Raw genomic sequence first — 19,314 nt, 5'->3', positions numbered from 1 at the left:
TTTTAAAACGTATTCAGTAGCATTTAAATGTGAGGGTTTACTACAATAATGTAACTTTTTACAATTTAATTATTTTTATTATCATTACCAGCATGCATCACCTATGTGATATTTACTGTAACTATATAGAAGAATACAAAATCAAATAGTTTACATTTTAAACTATTGCAAAATTTCCTGCAAAACAAAATCCAGTATTTAAAAGTGATATTGTATTGATAAATAACGTTTAATGAATGTCATTTGTTTATTTTTATAATAAAACGGCGCAGTATAACAAAGTGCCAACGTAGCAGTAACAACTAGTCTACACAGAACGCCTTTTACTGTACACAACATACTTCTTATATCTAAAAAATAATAAAAATATTCGAAATGAAAAATAACAAAATTTTATGAATATTTCGGAATTTGCGCCAGCCTCTGACGTCATTTCTGACGATGCTCCAATCAGACGACATGGATGAAAACGCATCCATGCGAGCGCGCTCCAGTTGCTGGGTATAAAGTAAACGATGATGCGCGATGTATCTTTTGGTAATTGATGTCGCATGTCAAGAGAAGAGACACCGAGGATCACTGGACTACTTTGAAGACAACACTCTCTGCTTTTGACATGGTGCGCATTGTTTTCTTTCTCAATGTTTTGCATGCTGAGACTTTACGGATGAAATAAATAAGATATGTAAAACAGTAGACAGGATACATTGTTTCTCATACTGTAGGCAGCATGCTTGCATAAAAAATGTCTACAGCATACGGTACAAATAGTAAGCTTAACTCTATGCACATGTTTAATTTCTTATTAAATACAGCGTGTTCTCAATTTGGTTCTTGAATGTCAGCAAGAGCAGAGTGATTAAAAGTGCTCTGTAACCTCCACTCAACTCCTCCATGATTCAGGACACAGTGACAGAATGACACATCTGGGTCATGGGAGTGCCTTTATTTTGTAGGACTAATCATTGACATTTTGGAGCTGCAGCCAAGTGACCCATCAGATATTTTGTAGGAGTCAAGGTGTGGTATGTATTATTTATGTGTCTGTTTATTATTGTATCTTGCTTATTTCAGTGTTTTGTTGTCTAAAGTAGTTACATTTACTTTTAATATGGAATAAGGTTTTGAATAACCATTGTTTATGCTCTATTTGAAAATTTTAGGGTTACCTACTTGTTATTTATTTAAATGTTCATTTTCCTAATAATAGGGATAAATAATAAAATGTGACCCTGGACAACAAAACCAGTTTGGGTTAATGAAATTGAGATTTTTACATAATCTGAAAGATGAATAAATAAGCTTTCTGTTGATGTATGAGTTGTTTGAATAGGACAATATCTGGGTGGGATAAAACTCGGGAATCTGAGAGTGCCTAAAATCAAAATTTTGAGAAAATGGCCTTTGAACTTGTTAATCAGGGGTGCTGTGGCAGGTCATCCACTTACAAAAATAAAGTTTTTGTATATTTAAGGTAGGAAATGTACAAAATATCTCATGAAACATGATCTTTACTTAATATCCTAATGATTTTTGGCATTAAATAAATCGACCCATACAATGTATTTTTGTCTTTTACTAAAAATGTTCCCGTGCTACTTAAGACTGGTTTTGTGATCCAGGGTCACAAATAATACCGAACTACTAGCGAAAACTATGAATTCACAAGTGTTATATATTAACTATGTTTTTATGCTTTTATCAATAAGCCTCTTCAGTTACCGTGAGATTTTATAACTGTATTGAGTTCCTACTGTATGTATTCTTGGCTCTTTTTGGATGATTTTTCTGAATTATTTTGTCATCCATATCAAAAACATATTTTAATACAACACATGTCATGTTTTGAAATGTTTATAACATTTTTATGAAAGAAATTCGTTTTTAGCACATACTATATTTTTCTTAACAATTTCAAACATTCAGACAAGCTCTCACATCAAGAGGTTTCAAAGTCATGACAAACATTTCAGTCAAGTGACCCTAAACTTTTATACAGTAGTTTATATACACACACTGTATGTGTTAATTATAAATATATTTTAATATTTGTAAATTAATTATAATATTATTCAACAGCATATTGGTCCACAATGAGTGCCCAATTCGAATCAGATGTGTACACCATATCTCCTGAGATGCCAGCCATGTTTGACGGCATGAAGCTGGCGGCTGTAGCCGCGGTGCTGTATGTCATAGTGCGGAGTCTAAATCTGAAGAGCCCCACGGCGGCCCCTGACATCACCTGTCAAGATACACCTCTCAATCGCTATCTGCTGAAATCTTGCCCTGTTCTTACCAAAGAGTGAGTGAGTGCTGTGACCTGTCAGGCTTTCGTAATTGATCTATCTACATCTGTTACATAACCAGTGGTTATACGTAAACCGTCCTTTTAGATGCATGCTAAAATGCAATAAAATGATGCAATCTTTCTGTTTGCTGTGTGTATGACAAGCTTTATAAAGCATTGAAGCCTGTATTATTGAGCACTTCAAATCTACTTTCGAGCTACTTTTAAAAGTTTTTCTTTGTATTTATCCAGGTACATTCCCCCGCTGATATGGGGAAAGAGTGGACATCTCCAAACTGCTCTTTATGGAAAAATGGGTCGAGTGAAGTCGCCTAGCCCCCGCGGGATCCGTATGTACCTGCCCATGCAAGATGGAGCAACTGCCACCTTTGACCTGTTTGAGTCGCAGGGCGTCCACAAGACTGGAGGTGAGCTTTTGTATTAAAGGGACGGCTCATCTGAAAATCGAATAATATTGTAAATCTTAAGTCTACATATCTTTGTTGTTACACACTCCCCATTGTTATTCTGTGCCCGTACCTACACGAAGGGTGTTTGTGATTAAAATATGATTCCTCCGGAGACACTTAGGTGTCATCTGCACTGTTACTAGAGTTTATCTGACTCCGTCTTGTCATAGATGACATCACCATGGTGATCTGCCCTGGGATCGGTAACCACAGCGAGAAGCATTATATACGGACCTTTGTGGATTATTCCCAGAAACAAGGCTACAGGTGCGCCGTGCTCAACCATCTTGGAGCGCTGCCAAACATCGAGCTTACCTCCCCAAGGATGTTCACCTACGGTTAGCCATGTGTGTTTGTTGGGAAACAAGCGTGCTGGTAAAAAGCAAGGCTGTTGAAAGCTGTCACGATTGTTTGGTCATTAAATAGATGTGATTTAATAGAATGCAGAAATTATTGTTCGGGTGCTAATCTATATTTAATATATAGTTAGTGTAAGTTTATTTAAAATGCTTTAAACACCCAAACTATTTTGTATTGATGGTAAAAACAACAGAATGCAGAATTTGTCCACAATTAAAGGGACAGTTCACCCAAAAAAGAAAATTCATCATTCACTCACCTTCGAGTTGTTCCAAATCTGTATTTATTTCTTCGTTCTGATGAAAACATAAAGATATTTGGAAGAACGCTAGTAACTAAACAGTACTTGGCCACCATAGTAGGAAAATTGACAATGGTAGTCAAAAGTGCCCCAGAATGGTTTGCTTTCCTACATTCTTCAAAATATCTTCTTTTGTGTTCAACAGAACAAAGAAATGTATAAAACAAATTTTCCTTCTACGGTAGTCAGGGGTGGCCAATAACTGTTTGGTTACGAGCATTCTTCCAAATATCCTTCTTTGTGTTCATCAGAACAAAAACATTTAAACATATTTGGTGAGTAAGTGATGACAGAATTTATATTTTGGGTGAACTATTCCTTTAAAAGGTTGTACTTGGGAGTTTTCAGCCATGGTGGGTTACATCAAACGCACATTGCCTCAAACCCAGCTTATCGTGGTGGGCTTCAGTCTGGGAGGGAACATCGCCTGCAAGTTTCTGGGCGAGCATCCCACCAATCAGGAGCGAGTGCTGTGCTGTGTCAGCGTGTGTCAGGGATATAGTGCTCTAAGGTTAGAAATAACTTTCTATGACTGAAGAGATGTATAGATTGAGTTTGTGCTGCAATACCTTGTTATTCATGATATTTTTGATGCTTTCGATAAGGGCTCAGAAGACATTTCTACAGTGGGACCAGTGCAGGAGACTATACAATTTTCTTATGGCTGACAACATGAAAAAAATCATTCTGTCTCACAGGTTAGTCACAGGTTGTGATTTGTTAAGAGAATTGCATAATGTGTACTGTTTTTTAGATATAAACACACACACACGAATGACCATAGTCCTGTTTTTTATTCTCAAAAATCTCAGCTCAAGTCACATCTATACACATATATATTTGAATAAGAAACAAGTGGAATAATGCACAGACAGTTTTTTTCCACCAAATATATGTTTTCACAAAAACCAGGGTGATAATAACTGAATGAATCTGTATCGCAGGGGAAGTTTATTTGGTATGAGCTCAAGCAAAATGGAGTCTGCCGACCTCAGTCACCTTTACACAGCCACTTCACTCATGCAGATTGATGATAACATCATGAGGTACTTGCTCTAAATTTTATTTCATTTATTCATTCATGCCTATAATGACATGTCTACTTATCAGTCTCTGTCTCTGTGATGTGTTAGGAAGTTTCATGGACACAACTCCCTCAAGGAGTATTACGAGAAGGAGAGCTGTGTGCATTATATTCACAATGTAAGCGAGTTCACTGAAACTAGGTTAAATGCATTGGAGCTGGACTTCTGAAATGACTTCCAATTCAAATCAAGTTACAATTTTTGCCAATTTTATTTACATTACCACAAAAAGCTCAACTTTTGGACTGTATTTTGTAAATTTCTCTGGTTATAGTTGTTTATGCCTTGCTTCTTGCTTCTTCGTCTCTTCTTATAGCACACTGTTTTGACTTTATCTCTTATGTCAGATCAATGTTCCTCTCCTCTTGGTGAACTCCTCAGATGATCCTTTGGTTCATCAGTCCCTGTTGACGATACCTCGCACACTAGCAAGTATTAAACCTTCATGTTTGTTATAAGAATAACCTCTTGGATGTGAGCGATTTGGAATTTGCCATCTTTGCTCAACTCTGTTTAAAATATTGATGTACAGTCGACGCCATGCGTTATTGCATTTTTCAAGACATGTTAGAGTATTATTTATAGAAAGGGAAGCTGCTTTGATTTCAGAGAAATTTAAACAATTATGTTATTATATTATATTGTGCAAATAAATTATCATAAACAATTGTGACCCTGGATAACAAAACCAGTCTTAAGTAGCATGTGGACATTTTTAGTAAAAGCCAAAAATACATTGTATGGGTCAAAATTATTCATTTTCTTATTCCAAAAATCATTAGTATATTAAGTAAAGATCATGTTCCATAAAGATATTTTGTATATTTCCTACCTTAAATATATATAAGCTTTATTTTTGTGAGTGTATGGCCTGTCACAGCACCTCTGATTAACAACTTCAAAGGCAATTTTCTCAATATTTAGATTTTTTCGCACTCTCAGATTCCAGAGTTTTAAACGGTTGTATCTCCGCCATTTATCGTCATATCCTAACAACCCATACATCAATAGAAAGATTTCAGATTATGTAAAATTATGTAAAAAACAAAATTTTGAAAAATTGACCCATGAGACTTTTGTTGTCCGGGGTCACAATTATGTTATTAAATATCGTCTAGGCTAGCGTATTTTTTTTTTAAAGTAAACATTGTGTGAAACAACAGCACCGTCAAGACCAAGTTCACGTGCCTTGGACACACATTCTAATAGAGCCTTTAAAGTCCATTAAGAGTCTCAGCTCTTTGTGTCTAAGATCCCGAGTCTGACACCGGTGCTGAATTTTTTAGGGTTATCTGATCCTTCTCTGTGAGATTATTTATCAGATTACTGCTGTAAGATCCCTCCTTCAGCCTCAAGTGAAAGATCCAGCACTGAGTTTCTATTAACAAGTCTAACTGCCTCACAGAAAGGTGTATGGTTCACCTGACCTTCAGCTCCTTCCCTTTGAGCTTCAACAAAGCTATAAAGTGCATACATATTTAAAGAGGCCACAACCAAGGTCTTTGCCACGTCACAAAAGCCGTCAGACGTTACTTTTGGCATTTGGAGTGCAGGTCTAATATAGAGTCCTTGTGACAGGGGTTATAACGTACATCTGAGAATTCTTAAAATATGTGCTAAAGAGAAAAAAAGGTAGGGTGTTTTTCTAGGGTGTGCTTTTAAAATGCATCTTTACCTATCAATGACAGAAAAGAAGCCAAACGTGGTGTTTGCGCTGACGCTTCACGGTGGCCATCTTGGCTTCTTCGAGGGTGCTGTCCTCTTTCCTCAACCTCTTTCCTGGATGGACAAAGTCATAGTCAGTTACGCCAATGCTATCTGCCGGTGGGAGAAACATAAGCCACAATGCCACTAGGACCCATATGAGACACTGCACCACGGGGAGGCGTGTTCTGGTGTTCTTTGGATTCAGGTTGAATGTTTAGGTGATGGTTTATGGAGGTCAGACTCACCAGCGTTTTTCCTCTGACCTTCAAGGAGGACATCAGGAACGAAGAAAAGATATGTATGGGACATATCACGTATGCTTGTATCGGTGGTGTTGTTGCTGCACATTTGCATTTATAGTATGTTTAAAAAGGTTGTGGGATACCTTGTATAACATTTTGCAAGATGAAGCTTTATAAATGTAAAGGTGCTTATGGTTAAAGCTATGCAACATGTTCAAACCAAGACAGCAACATTTACATGTATGTCTGTCTTATAATGTTCAAAAATTGCTTTGAAAACTGGTTTAATATTTAGTGATGTTTGTACACATTTTAAGTGTATCATGTGGAGAGCCTCAATTACTTTTGTTAAGTCTTTCAGATTGCTAATGTTTGTTTTATTGACATAGAATTATGACAGTTATAAAACTGTTACTTTATTACTGATTCAGTGGCACAATTATTTTCGATAAATAAATTGAATAAATTGTCCATCCAGCGTTGTTTTTAGTCTGATAATGTCTCCCCCTATTGGCCTTCTTGGTAAAGTACACGTCAAATGACCCTCAGATGTTGAGATATTAATTCAAGTCTGTACTCCTTAGATGTCCCACAGTTTGCTTTAAAAATCCTAAACCTCATATTAAAAAATTGCATACCTCAGTATACATTTTCAGTTCATTGGCCATAAATTAAAAGGAAAAACAGTTCTGTGGCATTTTTGACTACCATTGTAACTGTTTGCGTACAAGCATTCTTCAAATATCTCACTGTGTTCATCATAACAAAGAAATTTATCCAGATTTAGAACAACTCGAGGGTGAGTAAATGAGGACACAATTTTTTATTTTTGGGTGAACTGTCACTTTAAGTCACTAAACGTACCCTTTTATTGACCATGTGACCATTTTTAAGTGTGTCAGGCAGTAATAATTTATTCTATGTATATGGGAAGAGACATAATCTTTGTGGAAAGAAAATGTAGCACACCAACAAAATGTATTAGGTTCTGAACAGTCTTTATTTATTTATTCTTAAAAGAATACATTATAATGTAATACAATTATAAGTACGCACTTCATAAATCTGTTATTTTCTTCATATCCAAAGAAATTTTCTCATTCCACCGCCTTAAACTTTTATATTTTTCAAATTAAATAACAGAAAGGTCTGTCCTCTGCCAGAGATTGACATTTTTCAAATATAATTTCAATATTTTGTGGTTAATCTGAAACCAGGGCCCTGCCCAAGATTAACAAAGAATGACAAACACTGCTCGTATCATAAAGACCAGATGCCCGTATTTAATTCTGCATTCCTCTTTGACATCTCTGCATTTGTCCAATGAGGTTGGCCGTCTGGCCTGGAAAAGGTTCACTATTATGCTGAGTTCAATCTCAAGAACACCAACACATTCAATGATTCTGTAATACAACATAACTAAAATGACAGACATGTACGTTGATGGAAAGCAAACTTAGTCAAACAGTTTTGCCGCTGTGGCCTTGCCGTCATATTTCGAGCCGTTCCCTTCAAATTCTGAAGGCAGGATTTCAGCATCAAACTCCTTGAAATAGTTTTCCATGTCATCGCCATGGACAAACACCTTCAGACACAACAAGTCCGATTACTAACTCATTTAGTTATTGTATTCATGGTTTTAACCATGAATAAAATGCTTTTAAAATGTTAAACTCACCCTTTCCAGCAGTTTGCTCTTCATTAGGGGTTTGACCACATTGTAAGTGGTGGTAAAATACCAGGGCTGGTGGATAAAGTGCACTGCTTTAAAACGGGCTGGAAAAGAATCCTGAGTGGACAACAAGGAGACAAACAGCATAATGAAGATCACCGCATGTTAGCCTATATAAGAATTCGCATTAAGAACAAATAAAGAAATGTTCTTCCAACAGACAAAACTCATCACCTGCAACATATCCACCATTTTCTTCAGCTCTGTGGGCTTGATGCCTGAAGCTTGCTGCATGGTGAAGCCCTTGAAGTTCTCAATTATGCAAAACCCATTGATCTGGGTTTCCTCATTTTCCAGAAGCTTCTCCAGGATCACACAATAAGCTCTGAGGATCTGTAAATAATACGTTATTAAAGAGACGGTTCACCCAAAAATGAAAATCATGTCTTCATTTACTCCAAACCTGTATAAATGTCTTTGTTTTACCAATTTCTAGGACATCATCTGCCTAGTCAAATGTGCCCGACAATCTCAATCCCTCAAAATATCTCATTTGTGTTCAACAGAGCCAAAAAATAAGAGAATCCCTTTAAAACACCCTAGTATGACGTTTATAAAAAACGTTTGCAAAATATGGTGAAAAAAATATTACATTTCAGAAACAAACTGCAAATCTACATGTTGGGTGTAAAATACCATGAAAATACAGGTTTTTGTCGCCCCATCTGTCGGAATATAACGGGGGGTGGGGGTTTCGTGATGTTTTCCCCCACTCACTTTTTAGATTTACCTCATCAAATGTGATCTCCTCATAGTCCCAGTTCTCAATGTTGAAGAGCAGCACCACACGGCCGTATTTGTCTCTTCTTGACAGGATCCCTGGGTAACCAGCCTCAATGGTACTGCGCACAGCCTCTGGGGTCAGGTTCTCAAACAGCTCAGGATAGTCTCGCCTGAAGCGCACGTAACCTTAAGGAAATAAAACAGAAAAACCTAGATGTTTAGCATCCCGGTGGATCAGCCAGTAAGGTTTACAACAGATATACGAAATTCAACAACATAAAATGGGCACTGCCCGCTCACCCTTCATTAGCTCGTAGGCCCTTTGTACTTCATATTTTCTTGCGCGGATGAACCGCACCAGCACAGCATCGGGTTTGTCTCCAAAGGTGTCTTTAACACCCTTGGCGATGTCGTCCCCAGAGTCTGCCTTCTCTTTTATAATACCCCTGAGTTCCTTGACGGCTGACACACGCTTCTCGCTTGTTTCATTTAACTCATCTTTAGCCTGTAGTGACATTAAGATCCTTTATTATTAAGGGCTATAAAGATGACTTTTATTCATAAGTGAAGCTTGAAATGTGTTATTCAAACAAAACTTTTCTTTCACGTTTCAGGCACACCTTTTGCACTGTGTGATCGGGTAACTTGGCACAGGCCCCAAACACCGACCCATGATCTTTGACTGTCAGGTGCTCCAGTTTGGCTCTAAGGGCCTGTTCCTCCTCTGACACCATCCGGAAGGTTCCGCTCTGTAGACAATTACGTGACACGTGACATAACTGATAAAGCATGGAAACATGCAAATCATGATTTTGAAACAAACAGTTCAGTACATGCGATCAGTAAAATTATGGAGGGCCGATGTTAAGCTCCCTCACATGAATGCATAAAGTCTGTTAAACCCCCGTCTGAGATTGGAGATAAGCCACTAATACTAAGAGCTGCATTGTTCTTAAAATTTTTGTTCACCGTTGCTACGAATCAGCAGGGCTTTGGGGGAACCTGGGTTTAGGCAGGGTGACATCACATGATGTATTACATAACAGTCCTTTAATTCTTCACATTAGGGAAATCTTATTTCTTTATGAGATGAAAACGTGCTTGACAATCATTTTTAAAAGCAATTTATAGAAGATACAGGCTTTATATTTGTTATCAATGTATGCATTCTTTGGAAATAAAACCCATGACATTGCTACAGCATTAAATTCTACCACTTGAGCTGTAGATTTCAGTTCTTTTTCATTTTGTTTTGTCAAAATGTAATACTTTATAGTCAGTCAAAAGCACATTCAACACTTAATGTGGTAAAGGATTTCTTACAAAGATATTAAAAAGTACTTACTACAACAGCCATTGCTTCGAATGCTCAGTGAAATGTTCTGATAAAATAAAAATATGTAAAGTATAAAATATTTATTTTGCAATACAAAAGCCTTTGTTTTACATAATTAGATCTCATTTATGCAAACCCATGTCAGATCATACATGTTGAGTGACCATAATAGGAATTACAATGTAGGGTTTTTTGTATACACCATATTTTCCGCCAAATTTAGCATTAAATGCAAGTTCACATTTATTTAGTTAAACTTGAAAGTTAATATAATCTTTTTCCTGTTTAAATGTAAAAAGATCACAAATTACCTCCCAATTTCATTAAAAACTAAATATGAAAGTAATAAGTAATAGAAAATAATGCATTATTATTTTATTATCCAAATTACTTAACCATAACAAAATTACTCAACAAGCGATTTCTTCCATCTCAAGACATGGCAGTAACACTCACCTGCCACAGTGTGGTACGTCTGAAAGTTCCCAGAACTGAGGTGAGAAACAGCAGACTTTAATCATTTGTAGTGTGACCACAGATGGATTAACACCGTCATACAGGATTATGCAGAGCAGATTTTATGTTAATCAGCGAAATTTACTGGGAAAATGAGGAAAGAGAACATTGACCATAGTCTGCAGCCAATGATGAAGTCCTGAGGTCGTTCTTTTAATATGATCAATGGACACCTTCCCTTACCCCAGTATAGCATCCTCACTTATTTCATAGAGGTTTGGAATAAAAAGAGTTTGTCAAACGTAGGCTTGGGAAGGTTAAATGTGAGGGAATGTGTATGGCAGTCCATTGACCAATAAGATTTAATTGGATTCAAGCACCAGTGAAAGAAGCTAATGTTACTCTATCTATAGCAATGTGAACAGTGACTAAATATACTCAAATACTTTTAAACCGTAAACGTACATGCACTACATGCATTCAGGTATTTCCATTAAGCAGACAATATTCTTAGTGTAGGGTATAAAATGGCACTGTCTCATTTATTGTGTAAATTTAAGACTCAAAATCTTTAAATCATTAATAGATCAATAATGCATTTCCATAGTGAGTCTAGAACTGGTGGTTTGCTAAGAGTGCTGGTCATCCTCATTTGCAGAAACCTCTCACATCCCCCCAACATTCCTGCAATGTGGTCATAATACTGTAAAGCAGGATTTAGTCTTGTGAGGGTCTGTGGAACCAAAGTAGGACTGCAGCACAATGCCTGTCTCTGTTACCAGAGCTGCTCAGCATCTAGTTTTTGGACTCAAGGATATATTTGGACTCTTGTGTAAAGGTATTGTCAATCAGTATTAGTTGATTGACAGGTAACAGGACAACAGTCAGCTAATAAATGATTGCCTTTTACGACTTTAACAACATGTTTTGGGTTCATTTCACTTTAGCTCAAGTAGAATTTAAAAGAGGAGCTCACATTCAATAAAGAACATTTATGATTTGCTATCTTTTAACATGTTAAACCCAGAATACTCGATTCTTTGCAGTTTTGAAATCTTGAGAATAAAGCTATTATAGTACATGGTAAATGACTAAGCATATTGAGGATTAAGAGGGTGATGCAACTTTAGGTTAAACTAGGGTCAGACCAAAAATGCCCATGATATCTATCATGTGTAGTTTATAAAAAATATTTATTTAAAACTATTCTGCTTTAGGTCAAAGAAAGCGAATTAGTTTTTTATTCCACAATGTCAGACCACAAAGTACACAATAACAAACTTGATGCGTTAAGAACATTCTAGTAGCTAGAAACACATTTGTCATATAAACTGATAGAAACAGTCCGATGGACTATGACGGTCTATGAATAATGAATTTGAGATTCACTTTGTATCCATGCTTTATTGAAAAATTTCATTTTGTAACCAAACTACATATTGTCTTTTATGGACGAATGGGTTGTCAGTGAAAACAGGAATATGTAGTAGTATCTACAAATTGTAGAAAAGCAGCAGTTTCTCAATTGTCAAGACTTGATATATTGACCCTTATTTCAGTAAGTGAACCCACAAATCTTGATTCAAATAGCACTATTTAAAACATTACCATTTTGAATCCTTTAATGAACATTAAAAACTTTCACAAAGTTAAGTTCTCTATATGATAACCACATAAATGCTCTTTAAATAGAATTTAAGTGCAACGTTTCAGTTCAACAACCTTCGGCTCACAATTTCCCCTGTATTATCACACTAAGACTGTAGTAATGTGGCATTAAAGAATGTTAACATATCCCATTTGATGTTTAAATATATTAAACAATGTTTAAATAACATTATAACAGACGAAATACATTTTCTAGAAATGAAGACCACAATCTCAGTCCTAACTCTTATTCTGCTTTGTATTATGAACTGCAATCCATTACACTTTCAGGCCAATACTGGTCCTGCATGTAGTCCTCAAGGGAGTAGTTGGGGTCTGAGGTATGATCTGTTGAATTTCGGGAGAAGTCCTTTTCCCACTGGTCCTCTACCAGCTTGTACAGGTCCAGGGTGGCACGTGCATCCTCTATAGAGCAGTGACCCTTTCTGCCAACCTGTGGCAAATAAAGCCATGAATGTCTGATCTCAATTAAACATTCAATTAAATGTGAATACTGGTGCTTACCTGTATGTTCCTACTGAGTAGCCTTTGGGAGAGTTTCTTCAAAGACACCATGCATCTATGTGAGGCTTCATACAACTCTCGAAGCAGCCGGCAGGAGCAGGTATCTCTAATCATGTTTGCTGGAACCGTGATGTCCAGAACCTTGAAGTCATTGAAGAGGGAATGACCAATAATAACCTTCCCTTTCAAGATGCCAACAATCTAAAGGGGGAAAAACAATTGTGTCATTTAAAATACTTTAAAACTGAATCCAACATATTAGTAAATGCATGCTTGGAGCATAATCTATCCAAAAGTATATTAATACAACTATATGAAAGCTTGACAATGATTGACTCATACCTCATTCTGAGCCTCCTCAAAAGGTACAGCGTTTGCTAAATGATGTTTCCTAATGCCACTCCATCGAGTCCTGAAGTCTGTGACACGCTGCCCAGGCAAAATGTATTTGTCATAAATAACACTACCGTAATAATTTACAATGCTGCAGCGTGCCAATTCACTACACCGGCCCCCCGGCCCCGTGCCCACCATCTCACAGTCCATAGCTACTACGTTTAAGCGATCAATTCCCACAATTGGAGAACTCCTTCCACTAGTGGATGGACTGATCTCAGATGAAAAGCCACTGTCAACCTCCCAGCTGTCACCAAGTAATACTGCAGACTTCACTCCAGCGGTCCATGTCTGTGGGTTACTTCTGGGTCTTTTTGTTTGCAAATCATCTGTCTGTTCCAATAAAGAGTCAAAAACATCACTAGGTCTGACACAGTCATGTTCCTGAATATCATCTGATTTTCTTTTTCTTCTTTTCTGATCACATTCTGTGTGTAATTCTATGTAATTGGCTTTGCTCGTTTTACGTCCATTTACTTGGTGAGAAATCTTGATCGTTTCTTTGTCGGAGTTCGTCAAACTATTCCGATCCTGACCCACAACATGGCTGGTGTGGGGTCTCCAGGGTAAAGCAGACATCGTCACTTTTAAAGATTTACATCTGTAATAAAGCACACTTTTGTCAGTAACTGTGAAGACTGGATGTTGTCATATCAAATCATGAAACGAAGAGTAGTAAGTCTTTAGTAAAGGACAACAAATTATATACGTAACGTTACTGTATACGGTCAAGCTAGCAAGAAACTTACAGTTGATAAGCTAACACGATCGGTAGCTGACTCGATAACGCACTATACAAAATACATAAACAGACTAGACATTAAATTTAATAAAGTTAATTACATATTATATACATATGTTGCACATATTGATGTAGTAAAATCAAGAAATACTGGCTAGCACACACGTGCCACGAAACAACGACTTACGTTTACTGTTAACCATGTGCTTTACATACAGTAAAAATAGACTAACTAATAACACTTGAGAAAATTCTAGCAAAGTACGCTAAACGGATATTTTAAAAACATCAAAATACTTTATAATTTCTAAGAATAACGCAAACCTCTGCGTACACGTGGACCCGTTGTTCAGTCACAGGATATAGGGAACATGCCTAGACATGACACGGACACAAATCCAGCGATTTAATTGGCCTACCCGTTGAAGCCGCATTAGACCCTGATTGGTCGAAACAAACGCAAGCGCTCCAACCCAACCACACTTCGATGAGCATTTAAGGGGGGTGACGTTTATACAACGTCAGACGCTTATGGCAAGCCGAATGAGCTTTGAATCATTCTCAGGATGCGAATTTTTGATAACAACAATTACATTTTGACGAGTGAAAATTGTAATTCTTGATATCAAGAATAGAATTTCTACTAGTAACAATTGCTATATTTGACATCAGTTATTACATTTTCACTAGTAAAAATGTGAATTCTTGATATCGACAATCAAGCAATCACTCGCAGAAATGTGTATTCTTGATATCAACATTTTATTTTAACTATTAAAACTAATTCTTGTTATCTGTAATTGAATTTTTACTAGTTAAATATCACAATAGACTTCCATTCAAATTCAATTTCAGATATCAATAATGAATTTCTTACATGTCAAAAATCTTATTTTTGATATCAGAAATACAATTCCTACTAGTACAAATTAGTCTCAGATTTATTGATATCTGAAATCTATTTCCTGATATCAGAAATACCAAATGCAACATGTTAAATTGAATTTACAGATATCAAGAATGAGCATTTAAACTTGTGAAAATTGAATTCTTGATATCAGGAATTTTCATTTTTACTAGTGACTAGTAAATTGTTGATGTCAAAAATTATGTTTTTTACTAGTAAGAATTGCATTTCTGATATCCCAAATAAGACCTTTAACATGTTAGAAATAAATTATTGACATCTGAAATTGAATTTGATTGGCAGACTATAGTGATATTTAGCTGGTAAAAAAGCAATTACAGATTTCAAAAAGTACGTTTTTTACTAGTTTAATTAAATTGTTGATATCAAGAATACACATTACTGCGAGTGATGCGGCGTCATTTGATATCAAGAATTCACATTTTTACTAGTGAAAATGTAATTACTGATATCAAAAATAGTTATTGTCACTAGTAGAAATTATATTCTTGATATCAAAATCGAAAATTTTTACTAGTAAAAATGTAATTGTTGATATAAAAAATTCCCAACCTAAGAATGATTAAAAGCTAATTCGTCTTGCCATAGACGCCGTGTAGCGTCTGACGCTGCGTTCCAAACACCTCGGATTTAATAAAGTTCCCACCTCAGACCCGGAAATACCGTCTGGATTTGATAACATTAAAGTATTTAAAAACATTGCGATATTAATGCTATCAAATATTTAGTCATTTAAAACATTCAAAGTACTAATTATTTACTATAAAACGGCGCCGTTCAGAAATTATGTCCGTGTTGATGTAGGAAATATCATAAATCCGAGTTGTCTGAATTAAAATGTGCATTTCTTTGGGAAATACGTACTATTTTGACGTTGCGTGATATCAGGAAACACTGGTTTTATGGTCAATTTAATCGTTTTTAAATGTCTAATGAGCACAAGCAACAAATTTGAAAAAAATGAAGAATAATACATCTACATCTGGCACCTCTGGTATGGTTGTACGAATAATCGTTTAACCGCTAGATGGCCTCGTTCTTCAACAAAACGCAAAATCCCACCGTTCTTTTGAACTGATTGGATGAACATGGACCAACCTCCTGAAATCACTCCTAATCCTCGTAGCTCGTACGGACAACAAAACTCTGACTCGCCCAATCCGCGGCCACCCTTTTTAATATGTGCCCTCCCTTTTCTTCTCGCGCCATCTCTCCGCCCCGTGCCCGAGAACCCATCGTGGGGGGAGAGTGTAATCCAACTGGATTACTCTGTAAATTGGGTGATGGAGGATTGGACGCTCTGTTAGTGAATCTCAACTGCAGCACACAGTTGTAGTGACTCCACACTCATCATCAGTTCCTGTTTGTGAGGATTGATGTTTTTTTAGTGTTTGTGTTCATTATTATTTTATATACCTTTACATTTTGCAGAGGAACACAAGTTATTTTTTGAAGATGACATAGGGGAGGGATAGAGGTTTTTTAAAAGAAGAAGAGAGAAAAACATTAAAAGAGTAATTGGATTATCTGTATCATCCTGAATATGAGGAGCGCTGATTAGTTGAAGTGTGAGTTCAAGGAAAGTGTTTGGAAGATCTGAACATGATTCTGGTGTGGACGGCCAGGCCTTCTGGACACTTTCGGATGTGCAGTTGATGTGGAGCTCAGAGGGGTACCTCCGGAAGACATGAGACAATTTAGGCCAACATGAAAAAAACAATTTGGAAACAGTTGAATGGAAGTCAAGCTGCATTTTCAGTGGTAATACTGGAGTAGAGGATTCTGAGGATCTGTTTCACATGACTGTTTATAGTACAAATGTGGCCCTTAAGGATGGTCATCAGCATCATGGGTCATAGAAGATGGTCTTTGGTGATATTCCTCACGGTGTATGCTGGCTGGCTCTGTATCTTTACACATGCTCAGATGAAAATCCCACCGGAGACGTAAGATTGCCCTTTACATTTTTTTCCATTGATGAATTACAACGGAGTGTTTGTTCCATGTCTTTTATACTTGATGCTTTTGCAGATGTATACAACTACAACAATAGCAGATATGAATGGTAAATACTATTAAAATAAAAAGCAACACTTTGCAATAAGGTTGTATTTGTTAACATTAGTTAATGCATTGGTTGGGAATGAATAATACTTCCACAGCATGTGCAGTAATGTTAGTTCATGTTAATTTTGGCATTTATTTATACATTAAAAAAAATCAAAAGTTGTATCTATTAAGAGTAGATAAAGCACAATGAACATACATGAAGAATCGAAGTGGTGTGACAAAAAAGTTTAAAAATGCTGAAAAATGTTGTTGATCATGTGTGCTCGTGCCTTTACTAATGTTAATAAATTCAACCTTATTGTTAAGTGTTATCATTAAAAAATATGAACAATGATTACTTGTATATGATACATTAGCCCCTAGAAATCCATGGTTTGACTATTGTTTATGATTTCTAAAGGTGACAATGTCAACTACTCCCTAGGGATAGTTCACACAAAAGAGAAAACTCTGTCATGAATTACTCAACCTCATGTTGTTCCAAACATGTATACATTTCTTTGTTCTGTTAAACAGAAAGATAGATATTAAGAAAAATGTTAGCAAATAAGATTTTTCTGCGGGACCATTGACTACAATAGTAGGAAACAATGTAGCTGTTTGTTTTCCTAAATTCTTTAAAATATCAAATTTTGTGTACAAAAATTATACAATATTTTTTCTTGTCAATGATGACCCAGAACTGTCAGTTGCTAACATTCTTCCAAATATCTTTCTTTGTGTTCAATCGAACAAAGAAATGAGACAGGTTATGAATTTATGACAGAATTATTATTATTTATTTATTTTTCTCTAAAAACAAACTAGATTTTGTGGATATCATATTTAATTCATACTTTTTCGTTTCCATTCTGTAACTGTTATACATTTTAATGTTATTAAACCAACATCGTCACCGCTTCAGATTTTCTTTAAAAATATCATTTGCACCTTGTCTGCTTATGTTCAAAGCACATTGGAATTTCAAATGAGACAAGGAGAGAAATTACTTGGAGAGTTGTGTGATCATTTTTAGTAAATCCCTGATCAACAGAGTTTGTCGAGGTGTAAAAATCATTTCTCATGGGACTTGGAAGTCGTTCAGTGCAATAGCAGATGGCAGCCGCTTTCTGGCATACGTAAGCGGCAATAAAATATTTGAAGGTGGACGCGCAGGATAATTTTGAGGACGGATTATTCTGTTTTGTGACGTTGTTATGGCGAATAGAAAGATGCATCATTTTCTCATTATCACATGTGAGAAGTAGGTCAGGGTGCTTTGAAAAACAGCTGTAATTGCTGACGGTGGATTCTGATTGGCCGTACAAAAGCACACTGCCTAAAATAATCTTACTTGCAGGGAAAGCTTTAAACTGGAAGGTTAATGTTCTGGCTTGAAGTGTCACTGTTTGAGCTGATAAACTGATACCTCTGGTAATGCCTTATGGATAACAGCCAGAGACACAAGCCAGCTCACAGATGGTCATACAGGGTGTTAGCCCCGTGTGCAGACAGGAACTTCATATTAGAGCCTTCGAGCGTTCCCTTGAGTCCTCTCAACATTATTCTCATGAATCATAATTTCAGTGTTTTCATGTACCGTGGCCCAGTTTAGCATGTACCGCCATATTTATCAAGCTTGTTCATGGCTAAGCCTGTGTTCAGGAAATATAGGGCAAAGGAAATTACATGTAGTGCCGTTTTTTATTTTACATATACATTTCCTTTCTCTAGACACTTGTAAATTGTAATAGTATCATAATCCACAGCATTGCCAGACTATTAACTTAATTCTTTAGGCTCTCTCACAATCCAAGGTTCTCTCAGGTCAACACCACAGCCTGATGGAGAGGTCACTTCTTATTGCAACAAAAGTGCTGACATGACCGTTTCTTGAGAGAGTTGTCCTGTCTTTCATTTGTATGAGTTACCAAAATGCTTTATTTATACAAAGATGACAGTCGCTTCACTGTAAAACATTCAACGTTTGAAGTTTACCCAAATATAAAATTCTGTGATTATTTACTCACCTTAAAATTTTGTTTGTTTTCATCAGAATTTGTCATTTTGTGGAGTTTGTAATGACAACGTGATCACATTATGATTCATTTTTTGCATTTATGTGTGAACGTTTAACATTGCGCCATCATCAACTATTTTCGCTATGCAGTGACACACTGAATTCAATAGAAGATGATCACCTATTCACACACATTGTTTGTATTTCAGTGTTCAGAAATGGGCCAGTGCTCTTTCAAAGCAAATAATTGCCATCGCATCAAAATATTCAGGAGCTCCTCTCTTACAAAAGGTAAACCTGAGTAC

The 19,314-nt window shown here is 36.3% G+C and overlaps 4 protein-coding genes across 13 annotated transcripts in view; 2 read left to right on the top strand and 2 right to left on the bottom strand.

The window, feature by feature from the left end:
* The first annotated feature begins 192 nt into the window (after positions 1 to 192).
* On the top strand, positions 193 to 6,870 carry abhd2b (abhydrolase domain containing 2, acylglycerol lipase b). 6 transcript variants are annotated; one of them, XM_056739235.1, is made up of 11 exons: positions 193 to 619; positions 957 to 1,025; positions 2,080 to 2,305; positions 2,543 to 2,718; positions 2,931 to 3,098; positions 3,749 to 3,932; positions 4,027 to 4,119; positions 4,366 to 4,467; positions 4,555 to 4,624; positions 4,854 to 4,938; positions 6,195 to 6,870. In XM_056739235.1, the coding sequence occupies exons 3-11, from the start codon at positions 2,094 to 2,096 to the stop codon at positions 6,359 to 6,361; spliced, it is 1,257 nt and encodes a 418-aa protein (XP_056595213.1). In that variant the 5' UTR covers positions 193 to 619; positions 957 to 1,025; positions 2,080 to 2,093; the 3' UTR covers positions 6,362 to 6,870. The 6 variants fall into 6 exon arrangements, with proteins under 6 accessions (XP_056595213.1, XP_056595210.1, XP_056595212.1 ...); XM_056739232.1 differs by having other exon boundaries at positions 904 to 1,025; XM_056739234.1 differs by having other exon boundaries at positions 846 to 1,025.
* A 581-nt stretch (positions 6,871 to 7,451) lies between these two features.
* Positions 7,452 to 10,734, bottom strand: rlbp1b (retinaldehyde binding protein 1b). Its single transcript, XM_056739237.1, has 8 exons — positions 10,703 to 10,734; positions 10,256 to 10,292; positions 9,531 to 9,659; positions 9,211 to 9,415; positions 8,918 to 9,096; positions 8,362 to 8,520; positions 8,134 to 8,244; positions 7,452 to 8,040 (listed from the first exon to the last, which is right to left on the bottom strand). Exons 2-8 carry the CDS (start codon positions 10,265 to 10,267, stop codon positions 7,912 to 7,914), a joined length of 924 nt encoding a protein of 307 aa, XP_056595215.1. The 5' UTR covers positions 10,268 to 10,292; positions 10,703 to 10,734; the 3' UTR covers positions 7,452 to 7,911.
* Positions 10,735 to 12,091: 1,357 nt separating this feature from the next.
* On the bottom strand, positions 12,092 to 14,482 carry isg20 (interferon stimulated exonuclease gene). Of its 3 annotated transcripts, none has more exons than XM_056740072.1 (4): positions 14,337 to 14,482; positions 13,217 to 13,871; positions 12,875 to 13,075; positions 12,092 to 12,803 (listed from the first exon to the last, which is right to left on the bottom strand). In XM_056740072.1, exons 2-4 carry the CDS (start codon positions 13,847 to 13,849, stop codon positions 12,612 to 12,614), a joined length of 1,026 nt encoding a protein of 341 aa, XP_056596050.1. In that variant the 5' UTR covers positions 13,850 to 13,871; positions 14,337 to 14,482; the 3' UTR covers positions 12,092 to 12,611. The 3 variants fall into 3 exon arrangements, with proteins under 3 accessions (XP_056596050.1, XP_056596053.1, XP_056596052.1); XM_056740075.1 differs by lacking the exon at positions 14,337 to 14,482 and adding an exon at positions 14,200 to 14,320; XM_056740074.1 differs by lacking the exon at positions 14,337 to 14,482 and adding an exon at positions 14,020 to 14,184.
* A 1,689-nt stretch (positions 14,483 to 16,171) lies between these two features.
* The window catches only part of cacna2d4b (calcium channel, voltage-dependent, alpha 2/delta subunit 4b), a 23,508-nt gene continuing 20,365 nt past the window's right edge, over positions 16,172 to 19,314 (top strand). For 2 of the 3 annotated variants that reach the window (XR_008905532.1, XM_056739168.1), the window contains exons 1-2: positions 16,172 to 16,886; positions 19,219 to 19,300. Coding sequence is in view for 1 of the 3 variants with exons in the window: in XM_056739168.1 (XP_056595146.1) it covers positions 16,759 to 16,886; positions 19,219 to 19,300 (210 nt within the window). In the remaining 2 variants the exon portion in view is untranslated. Of the gene's footprint in view, positions 16,887 to 16,971; positions 17,006 to 19,218; positions 19,301 to 19,314 lie in introns of all 3 variants that reach the window. The other variant, XM_056739169.1, reaches the window with a different exon arrangement.

The sequence above is a fragment of the Triplophysa dalaica genome, chromosome 24, assembly GCF_015846415.1.
Source record: "Triplophysa dalaica isolate WHDGS20190420 chromosome 24, ASM1584641v1, whole genome shotgun sequence".
NCBI lineage: Eukaryota > Metazoa > Chordata > Actinopteri > Cypriniformes > Nemacheilidae > Triplophysa > Triplophysa dalaica.
Note: the sequence above shows the minus strand (reverse complement) of the source record. Positions and strands in the feature narration are given on the sequence as shown.

Bases quoted from the DNA above. Each gene is read 5' to 3' on its own strand.
- abhd2b (XM_056739235.1), top strand. From the start codon at position 2,094: ATGAGTGCCCAATTCGAATCAGATGTGTACACCATATCTCCTGAGATG. The intron at 3,099-3,748 runs GTTAGCCATGTG...TTCCTTTAAAAG, and splicing joins CCCAAGGATGTTCACCTACG to GTTGTACTTGGGAGTTTTCA. The intron at 4,120-4,365 runs GTTAGTCACAGG...TCTGTATCGCAG, and splicing joins AAAATCATTCTGTCTCACAG to GGGAAGTTTATTTGGTATGA.
- rlbp1b (XM_056739237.1), bottom strand. The intron at 9,416-9,530 runs GTGTGCCTGAAA...ATGTCACTACAG, and splicing joins CCGATCACACAGTGCAAAAG to GCTAAAGATGAGTTAAATGA. The intron at 9,097-9,210 runs GTGAGCGGGCAG...TATTTCCTTAAG, and splicing joins GGCCTACGAGCTAATGAAGG to GTTACGTGCGCTTCAGGCGA.
- isg20 (XM_056740072.1), bottom strand. From the start codon at position 13,849: ATGTCTGCTTTACCCTGGAGACCCCACACCAGCCATGTTGTGGGTCAG. The intron at 13,076-13,216 runs GTATGAGTCAAT...TTCCCCCTTTAG, and splicing joins TTGAGGAGGCTCAGAATGAG to ATTGTTGGCATCTTGAAAGG. The intron at 12,804-12,874 runs GTAAGCACCAGT...TATTTGCCACAG, and splicing joins TACTCAGTAGGAACATACAG to GTTGGCAGAAAGGGTCACTG.